The sequence below is a fragment of the Dermatophagoides pteronyssinus genome, unplaced genomic scaffold (genome assembly GCF_027571235.1).
Source record: "Dermatophagoides pteronyssinus isolate colony J.1.1.1.1 unplaced genomic scaffold, Derpt_VIB-CSIC_2022.12 sq0003, whole genome shotgun sequence".
NCBI lineage: Eukaryota > Metazoa > Arthropoda > Arachnida > Sarcoptiformes > Pyroglyphidae > Dermatophagoides > Dermatophagoides pteronyssinus.
In genome coordinates, this window is record NW_027461527.1 from 436,254 (window position 1) to 449,706 (window position 13,453).

At 26.3% G+C, this 13,453-nt stretch overlaps 4 protein-coding genes across 4 annotated transcripts; 1 reads left to right on the forward strand and 3 right to left on the reverse strand.

Annotated features, from left to right (window-relative positions):
- The first annotated feature begins 82 nt into the window (after positions 1-82).
- LOC113791332 (integrin alpha-PS1-like) lies at positions 83-9,102 on the forward strand. Its single transcript, XM_027341100.2, has 12 exons — positions 83-1,196; positions 4,398-4,522; positions 4,588-4,653; positions 4,721-4,876; positions 4,949-5,057; positions 5,669-5,959; positions 6,026-6,744; positions 6,804-7,392; positions 7,454-8,003; positions 8,090-8,236; positions 8,323-8,445; positions 8,519-9,102. The coding sequence occupies exons 1-12, from the start codon at positions 964-966 to the stop codon at positions 8,585-8,587; spliced, it is 3,177 nt and encodes a 1,058-aa protein (XP_027196901.2). The 5' UTR covers positions 83-963; the 3' UTR covers positions 8,588-9,102.
- Positions 8,645-10,233, reverse strand: LOC142646372 (uncharacterized). Its single transcript, XM_075825083.1, has 3 exons — positions 9,928-10,233; positions 9,509-9,804; positions 8,645-9,420 (listed from the first exon to the last, which is right to left on the reverse strand). Exons 1-3 carry the CDS (start codon positions 10,210-10,212, stop codon positions 9,111-9,113), a joined length of 891 nt encoding a protein of 296 aa, XP_075681198.1. The 5' UTR covers positions 10,213-10,233; the 3' UTR covers positions 8,645-9,110.
- Positions 10,234-10,433: 200 nt separating this feature from the next.
- On the reverse strand, positions 10,434-11,652 carry LOC113791375 (uncharacterized). The gene is made up of 3 exons (XM_027341144.2): positions 11,218-11,652; positions 10,863-11,149; positions 10,434-10,780 (listed from the first exon to the last, which is right to left on the reverse strand). Exons 1-3 carry the CDS (start codon positions 11,506-11,508, stop codon positions 10,498-10,500), a joined length of 861 nt encoding a protein of 286 aa, XP_027196945.2. The 5' UTR covers positions 11,509-11,652; the 3' UTR covers positions 10,434-10,497.
- Positions 11,653-11,741: 89 nt separating this feature from the next.
- On the reverse strand, positions 11,742-13,150 carry LOC142646344 (uncharacterized). The gene is made up of 3 exons (XM_075824985.1): positions 12,828-13,150; positions 12,459-12,745; positions 11,742-12,375 (listed from the first exon to the last, which is right to left on the reverse strand). Exons 1-3 carry the CDS (start codon positions 13,116-13,118, stop codon positions 11,847-11,849), a joined length of 1,107 nt encoding a protein of 368 aa, XP_075681100.1. The 5' UTR covers positions 13,119-13,150; the 3' UTR covers positions 11,742-11,846.
- Between the last annotated feature and the right edge of the window lie 303 nt (positions 13,151-13,453).

Genomic DNA, 13,453 nt, shown 5'->3' on the forward strand with positions numbered 1-13,453 from the left:
TCCTGAAATGCAATATATTGCAAACAATATTTGTTTTTGCTGCTGCTGTTGATACTGCAGTATACAGCCAGCTGTTGATGTCTTGTTTGGATTCGTCCATGGCTTCTTCTTCTTCTCCAACCACATTGCGAATCAGGAAAAAAAAATCAATTTTTTTCCTATACTATTTTCTGATGTATGCAACTTCCATCAATGATGTTTGATGAAGGAGTGGCTTCAAAAATCTACAATTTTGATGATGTTTTTGGAGAAGAAAACATGAAGAACCCGAAAAGAAAAGAGAAATAATGATCTTCTTCTGATGTTGATGATCGTTATTCTCAGTCAATCAAATCAAATCATTCATCGTTTTGATGTTGGTTTAGCCAAAATAAAAAAAAGTGGTGATCGACTCGTTTACATTTGTTTGTTTGTTTGTTTTGAAGATTTCTCTTTGCTAAAAAAAAGGAAAACGAAAATCTTTTAAAAAATATTTTGATCCGCTTTATGCAAAATACAACAACAACAACAGCAGCATTAATTATCTAATTTCAATTTTTTGTTTTGTTTTTCTTCTTTAAAAAAAATCACAATGGATCATCATTATTATTATTTGAAATAATAATGATTATTGTTGTTATTTGTAATCACGATTTACATTTATAATTAGTTGTTACCTCGGTGTTTGTTTGTGTATTTTATAATTCTTTCTTGTGTGTTTTGTGTTGTAATTAATTTTTTTTTTTTTTGTTAAAAATCTTACCTCATCAAAATGTCGAAACGGTAGCCAGCTACCGGATAATTACATCTCGAAAAAAATTGATGAAAATCCACCAAAAAGAAAAAAAACGAAACAAAATGTTGATCGATTAAAAAAATTCGAGTAAACAAAAAAAAATTCTGGCAGCTAAAATCATTTTTTTCGAAAAAAAGACAGCTTTTTTTGGTTGTGAAACGAGAAAAATTCCAACAAAATTCCAAAAAATGGCCCAATTAATAGAATATTATTCTTCTTGTCATCTATTTAAATGGCAACTTTATAGAACTTGTAAAATATGGCCAACATTAATATTAATATCATCATTATTAATACAATTAATATCAACATTTAATTTGGATATAAATTTACCTGTATATAAATTTGGTCCACCTGATTCATATTTTGGCTATTCGGTTGCCGAACATATTATAAAACGTTCTAGTCAATCAACGCCAGTGTAAGTATTTTTTGTTTTGTTTTTTTTTTTTTTTTTGCTGATTATTTCATCGAAATTATGTAATTCAAAGAACGATTTCTTTCTAAAAAATTTGAACAAAATATCTTATCATTGCAGAAAAAAATATGAATGAATGAAATTTGCTTACTTGCAAAAAAAAAAATATTTAATCATTTGGTAAATTGATATTGTGGGAAAAAAATTCATTGATTAATGGATATTTTTTTTCAGATATTGATTTTAAAGATGTTCTTTCGTTCGTTTGTTTATTTCAAGTTCAAAATTTTAAAATGTAAACATTTCATAAATCTTTTCCCGTTGAAATAAATGAATATTCTTTATTTCATAGTATTATCCAAAATTCATTGTTCTTTATTGCTCTTGTTTGAAATTTCATTGAACTCAACATTCATTTGATTTCGGACGGTTTATTTGTTATCATTATTATAATAGTAGATCATCATTATCATCAGGTATTTTTTTTTGTTGAAATAAACATATCTGTTCGGATTAGATGCATACATAAAAGGCGAGGCAATTTTTTCATTATTTGTATCAGAAACAAATATGATATCCAAAAAAAAACCTCCACACAAAATCACAAATTGTCATTGTAAAACAAGATTCATTCAGGTTTTTATTATTCATTTAGTGTAGGAGCTATTTGTACGAATAAAGAAAAAAATGATCCAAACAAAAAATTCAAAAATCATAACCAGACAGACATTCGAAAATTCGAACGTTTTTTTTTTTTTTGATCAAAAAAACAAACGTTCGAATATTATACCGGGCATTATCAAATAGTACGTAACCGTTTTTTTGTTTCACCAAAAACAAAATTAGATAAAACAATTTGATTATAACCTTAGATGGATATTTGTTTATTCACAAAAAAATAAAAATAAAGCAAAGAATGAAACAAAAAGGTGTTGACCTTCATTCTTGAAGGCAGAAAAAAAAGGTGTGTGCCATTTGATTTAATAAATAGCAAAAATAAAAAAAAAAATTTTGGAAAGCAAAAACGTGCTTTAACCGGAAATTATTTCGCCATTTATACTCATAGAGAGATACATGTTGTTTGATAATAATAACGATGATGATGATGATGATGACCATATTTGGATTGTCATATAAATTATTTGTTTGTGTGTGTGTGTGTGTGTATCAATCTTGTTTATCATTTTCTTAAATGAAAATCTATTGATGGTGATGGAGTAAAAAAAACTGCTCGACAACTACCACCTACTCATCATCATCATCATCATCATTTCAAGAAAGAAAAAAATGGTAAACATTTTTCCAATTAAAGTCTTGATCTCCTGTATATGGATATAATAATAATAATAATGAAATAGGTATTATATTTTTTATAAAAAAAACTTGTTGCATTGCTTTATACAACAGGTTGTGTTATAGATTTTCTTTTGCTTTTAGATTTGTGAAAAAGAAATTTATAGATTATCATTATGATTAAAAGCGACAAACACCTACGCAAATTTTGTTGTTGTTGTTGTTATTGCTTTCATAAATGTCATGATTTAGATTTTTTTTTTTTGGAAATTTAAATTTCCGGAAATTTTCTTTTTTGTTGTTGTTGTTCAAAATTATTCTTGAACAACAAAATGATGATAATGGAAAAGGATAATGTCCTTTTCCATCAAGACTAAACATACAGGGAAAAAAAGAATCCAAAGTTCAAAACTTAAACAAGAGACATTCAACCTAATTGAACTTTGGCCAATTGGTGGAATTCGTTTATTTTTATTTTTCATCATTGTCGTTTTTTTTACGTTTAGTTTCATTTTGTTTGTTTAATTTAGTTGTTATTGTTATTGATGATGATTAGATTGAATGTTTGTATATTTATGATCGGTTGCCATGTTGCCCTTCATCATATCTCTTTCTTGATGAAAAAACACATATATCACACACATTAAGGTTACCTTTCTTTTCTTTTCTTTTTATTGGTTGTCATGGTTATTGGTGGTGTGAAAATCTCAAATTCAGGTTATCATCAATGATTGACGAGGGATCTTCTCCAAGAATATCGAATATACCATGATCGAAAATTTTTTTTATTGCTGAATAAAAAATTTTTTGGCATGATTTTTCACCGGCTTTTTTCGTTTACTTTGTGGTTTATTCGAAATGTAAAAACAAAACAAAAAAAAACATAGAAATTTATACCTATATTAGTCAAATATCAGCCACACACACTTGAAAAAGATCGATTAAACACATAAAATAAAATGAAATCTAATAACATAAAAAAGTAAAACACTGACTGGCTGGCTGGCTGGCTGGCTGGCTGGCTGGCTGAGACGAAACACTTTTTTCTATTTCAATGCGCATGCTCGAAAAATGGATGGCTTGCATTTTTTATTTATAAGGATCTTTTGATTTTTTACATAAACAAATGGCTGGCTTGCATTGGACTTGGCCTTATGACTAAGCTAGACTTCGTCCACTTAGTGGACGAAGCCAATGGCCAATGGCTTGCAATGCTAGTGAATGAATAAACAAACAGAACAGCAAAAAAAAAAATCCCCGAAAAAAGACTAAACAAACAAAATATAATTCAAATGTGTTGAACATACTTTGTTCAATGATTATTGGCTTGATAATGATGATTTTTTTCAGCAAAATAGAAATTTTTTCACGAAGAATGTATTTCTTTTTTCTGGTTGATTGAATCGAATGATATTCGTATGTTGTCAATTATGGGACCTTGGATTCGAATTCGAACGTTTATCATTTTTCGAATGTTTCACTTATTTTGAACATCCGAAAAAAATCCGACAATCGATATAATCGATATTTATGATTATTGCATACTGAATTTTTTTCGGATTTTCCAACAAATCCGAATCCAATTTGGCATCAATTCAACCAAACAATCAATTCAGATGTTTTTCAAAGAAAGAAAAATATTCACAAAAATTTCTTCAAATAACAATTTTTAAAAATAAAATTCCTTCTTGTTTTTTAATATAAACATAATCTGATCTTGAGAGAGAGAAAAAAAAGAATCAAATCAAATCGAATCGATTGATTGCAATTTTGAAAAAAGAAGAAAAACAAAATCCGAATCCGAATTACTAATTAGAAATAAGCAGATGTTTTTTTTGGAAAATAAATTTTTAAAAATTTCTAAATTCTTTGCATTCGCCCATCACCCCAATTCTTCTTCTTTTTACTTAGTCTATTAGTAGGTGCACCACGAGCACAAATTGGCCGTATACGTACAGGTGCATTATTCAAATGTGACCTAAATACACGTGCACATGATTGTGTTAATCTTTATGTTGATCCAGATAATTCTACCTGTAAGTAATTTTTCAAGAAATCTAAAACTTTCCATCATTATCATTTGTATTTGTAATAATAATAGTTTCCGAAAATATTGATAAAGAAGATCAATGGCTTGGTGTAACTGTCAAAAGTCAAGGTGAAGGTGGTAAGTATAATTTTTTTTTTGTGAAAAAAAAATATTCAAAAAACCTTTACACCTTGATTTATTCTAGGCTATGTAATGGTCTGTGCACATCGTTATGTACTAAAAGGTTCAGATTTTCGTTGGGGAAACGGTATCTGTTATTCATTGACACAATTTTTGGATTATAGCCGTACATATGAACCATGTCGTGGTCGTGTTGTTAATCTTGCACATGAACAATTTGGTTTGTTTGTTTGTTTTCAATTGAAATTTCAATTTTTAATTTTTTTAATTTTTACAAAAAAAATTTTAAAAGGTTTCTGTCAAGCTGGTACCAGTGGTGAGATAACAAAAAATTTCGAAATTCTTATCGGTTCACCTGGTCCATATACATGGCGTGGAACAGTATTTTCCAATAACATCCGGTAAAGCAAACAAAACTACCTTGAAATCATCATTTTAGCGTGTAGCTTTTTCCCCCCTTGTTTTTCCATTTTCATTTTCATTTGTTTTTTTGTTTCAAAAATTTTCAATTTTTTATTTTTTATTTTTCTTTATTTTTTTCCTCCTTTTTTTTCTTCTTTCCATAGGCGTGGGTATATATTTATTTACTTTAAAAATTACTAAATTCATTCAATTTTTTCCACAAAAAAATCTGCTGCTGCTGTTGCTATTTGCTGCTGTCTTTGTGTGTTTGATGAAATTTCAATTCTTTGTTGTCATTTTTTTTCTTTTTTCACTAAAATTTCTTCAAATTCTGTCTTCTGTCTTCTACTTCTTTTTCATCATCTGATTCAATTGAGAAAAAAATATCCTTATCTATCGTATTGGAAATTGGAAACAAAAAGTTTTCTTTTGTCTATGAAATGATTCTGCTGATGCTGAGCGCTTTTTTTTATGAAAAAATGAAAATTCCTCCTTTTTCTTCATCGACAAAAATTCTGATTAATTTTTTTTTCTCTTCGTTTTTTTTTCTTATTTTTGAATTTTTTTTTTAAATTTTAATTGAAAAATTTCAATCAAAAAAAAACAACAGTTATAGTATAAAAGATGATAAAACCTGGTATATGGGACCAGTAATTGAAGGTAAATCACCTGTTGATAAATATAGCTATCTAGGAATGAGTGTTACAAGTGGTGATTTTTTTGGTGATGATAAAATTATTATTGCAACTGGTGCACCACGTTCAAATGGAACTGGTGAAGTAATATTTTATAGTAAAGATTCTGGTCGTATTGAATTTGATATACGTGGACGTTTACATGGTGAACAAATTGGTTCATCATTTGGTTATTCAATGGCTAGTTTTGATTGTGATGGTGATAAGTAAGTTAATTTTTTTTTTGTTGAATTTTTCTAAATTTTTTTTTCGGAAATTTTTCTTCTCTTCAGACATTCAGATTTAGCAATCGGTGCACCATTCTATTATGATTCAAATGATAATGGTGGTGCTGTTTATATTTATCGACAAAAAGATTTACGTATTGGTTCATTTGATAAACATGTTCGTTTAACTGGTCGATTAGAATCACGTTTTGGTTTTTCCATTGCAAATGCTGGTGATCTTAATCGTGATAATTTTGATGATTTAGCTATTGGTGCACCATATGATGATAATGGTATTGTTTATATTTATTCGGGTAGTCAAAATGGTTTAAAAACAGAACCATCACAAGTTATTATGGCAAAAGAATTACCATCACCATTAAATCAAATCCGTACATTTGGTTATTCATTATCTGGTAATCTGGATTTAGATCGTAATTCATATCCAGATTTACTTATTGGTGCATATGAAAGTGATGCAATAATTTTATTACGTTCAAGACCAATTATACGTATAAAAACATTAGTACATGGTAATATGACACAAATTGATCCAAATACAATTGGTTGTCCGGAAGATCCTGCAAGTAAAATGTCTTGTTTTTCTGTTCGACCTTGTTTTCAATTTACCGATCTAAGTAATAATATGAATTCATTATCAAAATTTGCATTACGTTATCGTATTGAAGCTGAAACATTTGCCGGACGGCAAAAATATTATCGTGTTATATTTCGTAATTCAATGGATAATTCACCTAATATTGTTGAAAAAACTATTTCATTAGGTTTGTTTTTTTTTCGAATTTTTTTTCTCATTTTAAATATTTTCAAATTATTATCATAGATTATGGTTATACACGTGAATATTGTACAAAAGAATTAATTTATCTAAAAGAAAAACAAGATATACAGAATAAAATTGCCTTTAAATTATCATATTCATTGAAACAAACAAAACCAGAATTACCAAGAGAAGGTGAACCATTACCCGATATAAATGAATATCCAATACTTGATCAACAAGAAGCACAACGTATATTTTATGCAAAATTTAATAAAGATTGTGGCCATGATGATATTTGTGATAGTAATCTTTTATTAAAAGCTGAATTATTACGTGCAAAAAAGAAGAAAAATGAAAATAATTATACAATGATATTGGATGATGAAAATATTCTTGTAAATATTAGTTTATTGAATCGTGCCGAACCAGCTTATGATACAGCAATTATTATTGATCATTCACCAAATATTAGCTATGTTGGAAGAAAAATTATCGATGATCAAGTTGATTGTGTACCAACTAAAAATCAGGTCCGTTGTGAATTAGCTAATCCATTCAATAAAGGTCGTACGGATTTTCAGCTACGTTTTAATAGCTATCAAATTGATGATCGTCAACATGAATTTTTTATCAGTATAAAAGTAGTAACGTATGTATTTTATTATGTTCATCAACAAATAAATAATTTTTCTTGATAATTTTGTTTTTAGATCTTCAAACGATATATCTGGTTTAGATAATCATTTGGAATTTTATACCGAAATACAAAGACGTGCTGAATTAGAATTATCGGGTATTTCAGCACCAAAAGAAATTCATTTTGGTGGTGAAATTCGTGGTGAAATGGCAATGAAATTTGAAGATGAAATTGGTGAAAAAATTATTCATCGTTATATTGTAACAAATAAAGGACCATTACGTGCAAAAGATGTTGCCGTTCTAATTGATTGGCCATATCAAATTGATAATTCAAGAGAATTTGGTAAATGGATACTTTATATATTATCAAAACCAAGTGTTACCGGACAACTTGGTTATTGTGATCTTGATTCAAAATATGTAAATCCAAAAGATTTTCAAAATGTTAAAGATGATAATGAAAATATTAGACGTCGTCGTAATGTTATTCAACAACAACAACAACAAATTCGTGATAAAGATGGCCATATAACAAATGTTGCACATTTAACATGTGGTTTAGGTGCACGTTGTGTAAAAATTCGTTGCTGGATTTCACAAATTGAACCAAATCGTACAGCTGTAAGTTTTTTTTGTTGTTGCATTGAATTAAAAATCAATCTACTATTTATTTATTGATTTCTCCCTTTCAAAAAACAAACAAACAGGTCATACATATACGTTCAAGATTATGGAATGCAACATTTATTGAAGATTTTTCACATTTTCATCATGTTACAATACAATCCAAAGGACGTATACAATTAAATCCATTATATAATATTATACAGGATGAACATGATGATATTTTTTTGGTAAATCAAAAACAAAACAAAACAAATTTTAATTTTGATTTTTTTCAAATCAATCAATATTTTATTTTCCATATTTATATATATAGATCGAAACTGATGCCTATCCTGATGCTATACATAAAATACCACAAGCAAGTTGGTGGTGGTATTTATTAGCAATTATTATTGGTCTAATTATTTTATTATTAATTATTTCAATATTATGCAAGGTAATTTGTTAATTTGTTTGTTTTATTCGATTATCGATTTCTAATCCTTATTTTTCAATCAATCAATATTTAGACTGGTTTTTTCAAACGAGATAAAGGCTATCATCAAGTTAGTCACAATGATGGAAATGAAATTAATTAACAAAGAATTCAGAAAATTAAAATTTAAACCAAACATGTGATTTGCTATTTGGCTTGCTTGTTTTTTTTTAATATTGTTTCTGCATCCGAACCAACCACCGTAACCAGATTCATCAGTTTTGTTGATTGATCCAAAAAAATTTTTTTAAATTCTTCACCAGTGGATCAAAATTAATCCTGCCATTTTCGTTATCCATCCATCAATCAATCGGAAAAAAAAATTTTTGGATCAAACAAAAAACTAAAATCAATAAACATTCCTTGTAAACACCACCATACACAACAACAACAACAACTATTTTATTGATTAATTTCGAATTTTCTCATTTTTTGTTTGTTTGTTTTTGTTTTGAATTTTCTTTCTTTACATCTTTACACACACAAGCACACACACATCATATTCATTCGATTTTGTTTTGTTTATTGTAAAATTATTATTAATTTTAATCATTTTTTTTTGAAATTTCTAAAATTTTGATTTCATCATTCATAATAATAATATTAATATTTCATTAATTTTTTTTTTATAAAATTTGATTACTATTTGTTAACATACGATCAACAGGACCGGATTGTATTATGTTTACGTCCGATATTTGATCTGTTATTGATGATGATGATAATGATAATGATGATAATGTTGATAATTGTGGTTGAACAAAAACTTTATTTAATGGATCGTCACTTTGTACAGCTGCTGTATTTATATTGTTATATGCATTTAAATTAATCACTGGTATTATTGGTCGTTCTGGTACTTCATTTATTTTTTTATATTTTATTAGAATTGGTTCGGATGAATGTCGATAATCGGCCAAACCTTCTACATTAAATCTAAAAATTATTGATTTATTAATTGATTTGAATAAAAAAATTCAAATATAAAATTAATAATCAAATAACTTATATTCACACTACTTACCTTTCTTTAAAATCAACATATCGATATATACAAATAGATATAATAATGAACAAATAAATAGTCCATAATATACCTGCAATTATTCTAAATGTTTTTTGATTTGATGGTGAAATCAAACAAAAATAATTATCATTAGGTATACCAGGTATAAAAATTTTTTTCCAACATTTTTTAAATGATTCCAATGTAATATTTTTAAGTTTTTTTGAATATTCTTCATCACATTTATTGGCAATATTATATTCACAATTCATTGAATCCCATACAAAACAACAAAATCGTTTTGTAGTATAAAACTTATTTTTAAATAATCAGATATAATTTTTAGTTAGTTAATTAGTTGTTTAATAATAATTTAAATCAGGAAAAAAAAAGAATACAAAATATTTTAGTTTTTATAGATATGATAAAAAACTTACATAATCAGTTTTATCAATATCCCATTCTTTATGTGACCATATTTCACATTCATTAAATCGTTGTCGAATTGATTGATCACAATCTAATGAATCAGGTAAACCATAAATAGGTTTATATGGAAAACGTTCCAAATACCATTTTGGATTTGTTCGTTTTTGTTTATTAATTTCAAAAAATTTATCAACATAAAAAACAAAATCAATTGATTTTTTAATTGACTTAAAAGTTGATTTTAATAATTTCATTAAAAACGCATTGATTGGAGTAGTATCTAATAAACTCATTGTTTCAATTTGGACAAGTTTTTTTTTCAAGTTTATTCAAAACGAAAACAATTTGAATGGAAAAATTTATACCAGATTTAAATATGGTTATGTGGTTAATTGGAATTTTCGGAAGCCAAAAAAAACTCTAATCAAATTATCATTGGTTATTTTTTTTTTGAAATTGAAATTATTTTGTATTAATTTGAATTTGATTGAAAAAAAACAACAACAAAAATAACTAATTTTTATTAATAATCGTTTATTGTAAAAATTATCAATTTTTTTTTGGATTTTCAGTAATAATTATAAAAATTTTGTTAACATTTTTTCAAATATATCAACATTATTTGGTTGTATTATTCCCGATATTTGATTAATTACTGTTGTTGGAATTGAAACTATTGATGTTGGTTGTGGTGGTGGTGTCGGTGGTACTGATAGTGTTGGTGCTGATAATGTTCGTCTAACATTCAGTGTATCAGTTTTATTATCAAATTGGAATTGACTGATTGATTTACTTCTTACATTTCGAAAATTTGTTGGTCCATCAGACATATTTTGATTATTATTATTCATTATTTTTAATCTAAATGTTTTTTTTGGATAAAAAAAGAAAATTCATTTATATAAAAGTTGTTCAATAATTTGATAATCATTATTTACCATACTTTTTAGCATAATTACAAGCATCATTTATTCTATAAGATATTACAATAAACATTATTATGAACGTCAATACATAGACTATATTTTTAAATGTTTTGTTAAAAGTTAATGAAAACAAACAACAAAAACTTCCATCAGTTGCTGAAATTATATCACATGCTTTTTCAAATGATTCCAATGTAATATTTTTAAGTTTTTTTGAAAAATCTTCATCACATTTAGCGGCAATATTATATTCACAATGCATTGAATCCCATACAAAACAACAAAATCGTCTTGTGATAAAAAGCTATTTTGATTATAATAATAATAATATTCATTTAAGTGAATAGCGATAAATAATTAGATAAAACTTACATATTCATTAATAGAAACATCCCATTCTTCATGTGACAATATTTCACATTCATTAAATCGTTGTCGAATTGATTGATCACAATCTAATGAATCAGGTAAACCATAAATAGGTTTATATGGAAAACGTTTCAAATACCATTTTGAATTTTCGTTGCTTTCTTTAAAATAACCTCCCCAAATACCATATTGTCTTTTTATATTTCTCAGATCGTTTATTGTTGATACGAACAAATTAAAAATATATTTTGGAAGTGAAATGATTTCACTTTCAGTTTCACTACTTTTGCTCATTTTCAATAAAATTTTTTTTTTTTTTAATTCAAAACATTTGATAAGAAAATTGAAGCCAATTTATATAAACCAAATTGCTTAATTGAATTTGAATTGTTTTATTTGAATTCGATTTCAACAACAAAATCAAATATTCTGAAATTAAATTTTAGCCATTTTTTTTTGTTGAACGAATTTTCAAATCACTTTCTTTCTTTACATCTTTACACACACACACACACACATCATATTCATTTTGTTTATTGTAAAATTTTTATTATAATCATTTTTTTTGAAATTTCTAAAATTTTGATTTCATCATTCATAATAATAATATTAATATTTCATTAATTTTTTTTTTATAAAATTTGATTACTATTTGTTAACATACGATCAACAGAACCGGATTGTATTATGTTTACGTCCGATATTTGATCTGTTATTGATGATGATAATGATGATAATGATGATAATGATGATTGTGGTTGAACAAAAACTTTGTTTAATGAATCGTCACTTTGTATAGCTGACGTAGCTGTATTTATATTGTTATATGCATTTAAATTAATCGTTGGTATTATTGGTGCTGATAATGTTCGTCTAACATTCAGTGTATCAGTTTTATTATCAAATTGGAATTGACTGATTGATTTACTTCTTACATTTCCAAAATTTGTTGGTGTTGAAACTATTGATGTTTGTTGTGATGGTGGTTGTGGTGGTGGTGTCGGTGGTACTGATAGTGTTGGTGCTGATAATGTTCGTCTAACATTCAGTGTATCAGTTTTATTATCAAATTGAAATCGACTGATTGATTTACTTCTTACATTTCGAAAATTTGTTGGTCCATTAGACATATTTTGATTATTATTATTCATCATTTTTAATCTAAATGTTTTTTTTGGATAGAAAAAGAAAATTCATTTATATTAAAAATTGTTCAATAATTTGATAATTATTATTTACCGTACTTTTTAGCATAATTACAAGCATCATTTATTCTATAAGATATTACAATAAACATTATTATGAACGTCAATACATAGACTATATTTTTAAATGTATTGTTAAAAGTTAATGAAAACAAACAACAAAAACTTCCATCAGTTGCTGAAATTGTATCACATGCTTTTTCAAATGATTCAAATGTAATATTTCTAAGTTTTTTTGCATATTCTTCATCACATTTAGCGGCAATATTATATTCACAATGCATTGAATCCCATACAAAACAACAAAATCGTCTTGTGATATAAAACTATTTTGATTATAATAATAATAATAATATTCATTCAAGTGAATAGCGATAAATAATAGAAACATAATTAGATAAAACTTACATATTCATTAATAGAAATATCCCATTCTTTATGTGACAATATTTCACATTCATTAAATCGTTGTCGAATTGATTGATCACAATCTAATGAATCAGGTATACCATAAATAGGTTTATATGGAAAACGTTTCAAATACCATTTTGAATTTTCGTCGCTTTCTTTAAAATAACCTCCCCAAATATCATATTGACTTTTTATTTCTATCAGATCGTTTATTGTTGATACGAACAAATTAAAAATATATTTTGGAAGTGAAATGATTTCACTTTCAGTTTCACTACTTCTGCTCATTTTCAATAAAAATTTTCTTTTTCTTTTTTTTTAAATTCAAAACATTTGAAAAGAAAATTGAAGCCAATTTATATAAACCAAATTGCTTAATTGAATTTGAATTATTTTATTTGAATTCGATTTCAACAACAACAACAACAAAATCAAAAATCAAAAATTCTATAATTAAATTTTAGCCATTTTTTTTGAACGAATTTTCAAATCACTTATCGAATTTGAATCGATTTTGAACTTTTTTTCATTGTAGTTATGGATCAAACGGAATTTTTGCAATCAAAAAAAAAAAAAATCTATCAACAAACGCAAACAGAAAAAAGAAAAAAAGAGAATTTTTG

What these genes read in the sequence shown, in the direction of transcription:
- LOC113791375 (XM_027341144.2), bottom strand. Translation starts at nt 11,508, where the DNA reads ATGAGCAAAAGTAGTGAAACTGAAAGTGAAATCATTTCACTTCCAAAA. An exon ending in ATGTTTCTATTAATGAATAT is followed by an intron (nt 11,150 to 11,217) that starts GTAAGTTTTATC and finishes TAATCAAAATAG; the next exon opens with CTTTTTATCACAAGACGATT. An exon ending in GCTTGTAATTATGCTAAAAA is followed by an intron (nt 10,781 to 10,862) that starts GTATGGTAAATA and finishes AAAAACATTTAG; the next exon opens with ATTAAAAATAATGAATAATA.
- LOC142646344 (XM_075824985.1), bottom strand. Translation starts at nt 13,118, where the DNA reads ATGAGCAGAAGTAGTGAAACTGAAAGTGAAATCATTTCACTTCCAAAA. An exon ending in ATATTTCTATTAATGAATAT is followed by an intron (nt 12,746 to 12,827) that starts GTAAGTTTTATC and finishes TAATCAAAATAG; the next exon opens with TTTTATATCACAAGACGATT. An exon ending in GCTTGTAATTATGCTAAAAA is followed by an intron (nt 12,376 to 12,458) that starts GTACGGTAAATA and finishes AAAAACATTTAG; the next exon opens with ATTAAAAATGATGAATAATA.
- LOC113791332 (XM_027341100.2), top strand. Translation starts at nt 964, where the DNA reads ATGGCCCAATTAATAGAATATTATTCTTCTTGTCATCTATTTAAATGG. An exon ending in TTTGATTGTGATGGTGATAA is followed by an intron (nt 5,960 to 6,025) that starts GTAAGTTAATTT and finishes TCTTCTCTTCAG; the next exon opens with ACATTCAGATTTAGCAATCG. An exon ending in TTATTTCAATATTATGCAAG is followed by an intron (nt 8,446 to 8,518) that starts GTAATTTGTTAA and finishes ATCAATATTTAG; the next exon opens with ACTGGTTTTTTCAAACGAGA.
- LOC142646372 (XM_075825083.1), bottom strand. Translation starts at nt 10,212, where the DNA reads ATGAGTTTATTAGATACTACTCCAATCAATGCGTTTTTAATGAAATTA. An exon ending in ATATTGATAAAACTGATTAT is followed by an intron (nt 9,805 to 9,927) that starts GTAAGTTTTTTA and finishes TTTAAAAATAAG; the next exon opens with TTTTATACTACAAAACGATT. An exon ending in TATGTTGATTTTAAAGAAAG is followed by an intron (nt 9,421 to 9,508) that starts GTAAGTAGTGTG and finishes AATAATTTTTAG; the next exon opens with ATTTAATGTAGAAGGTTTGG.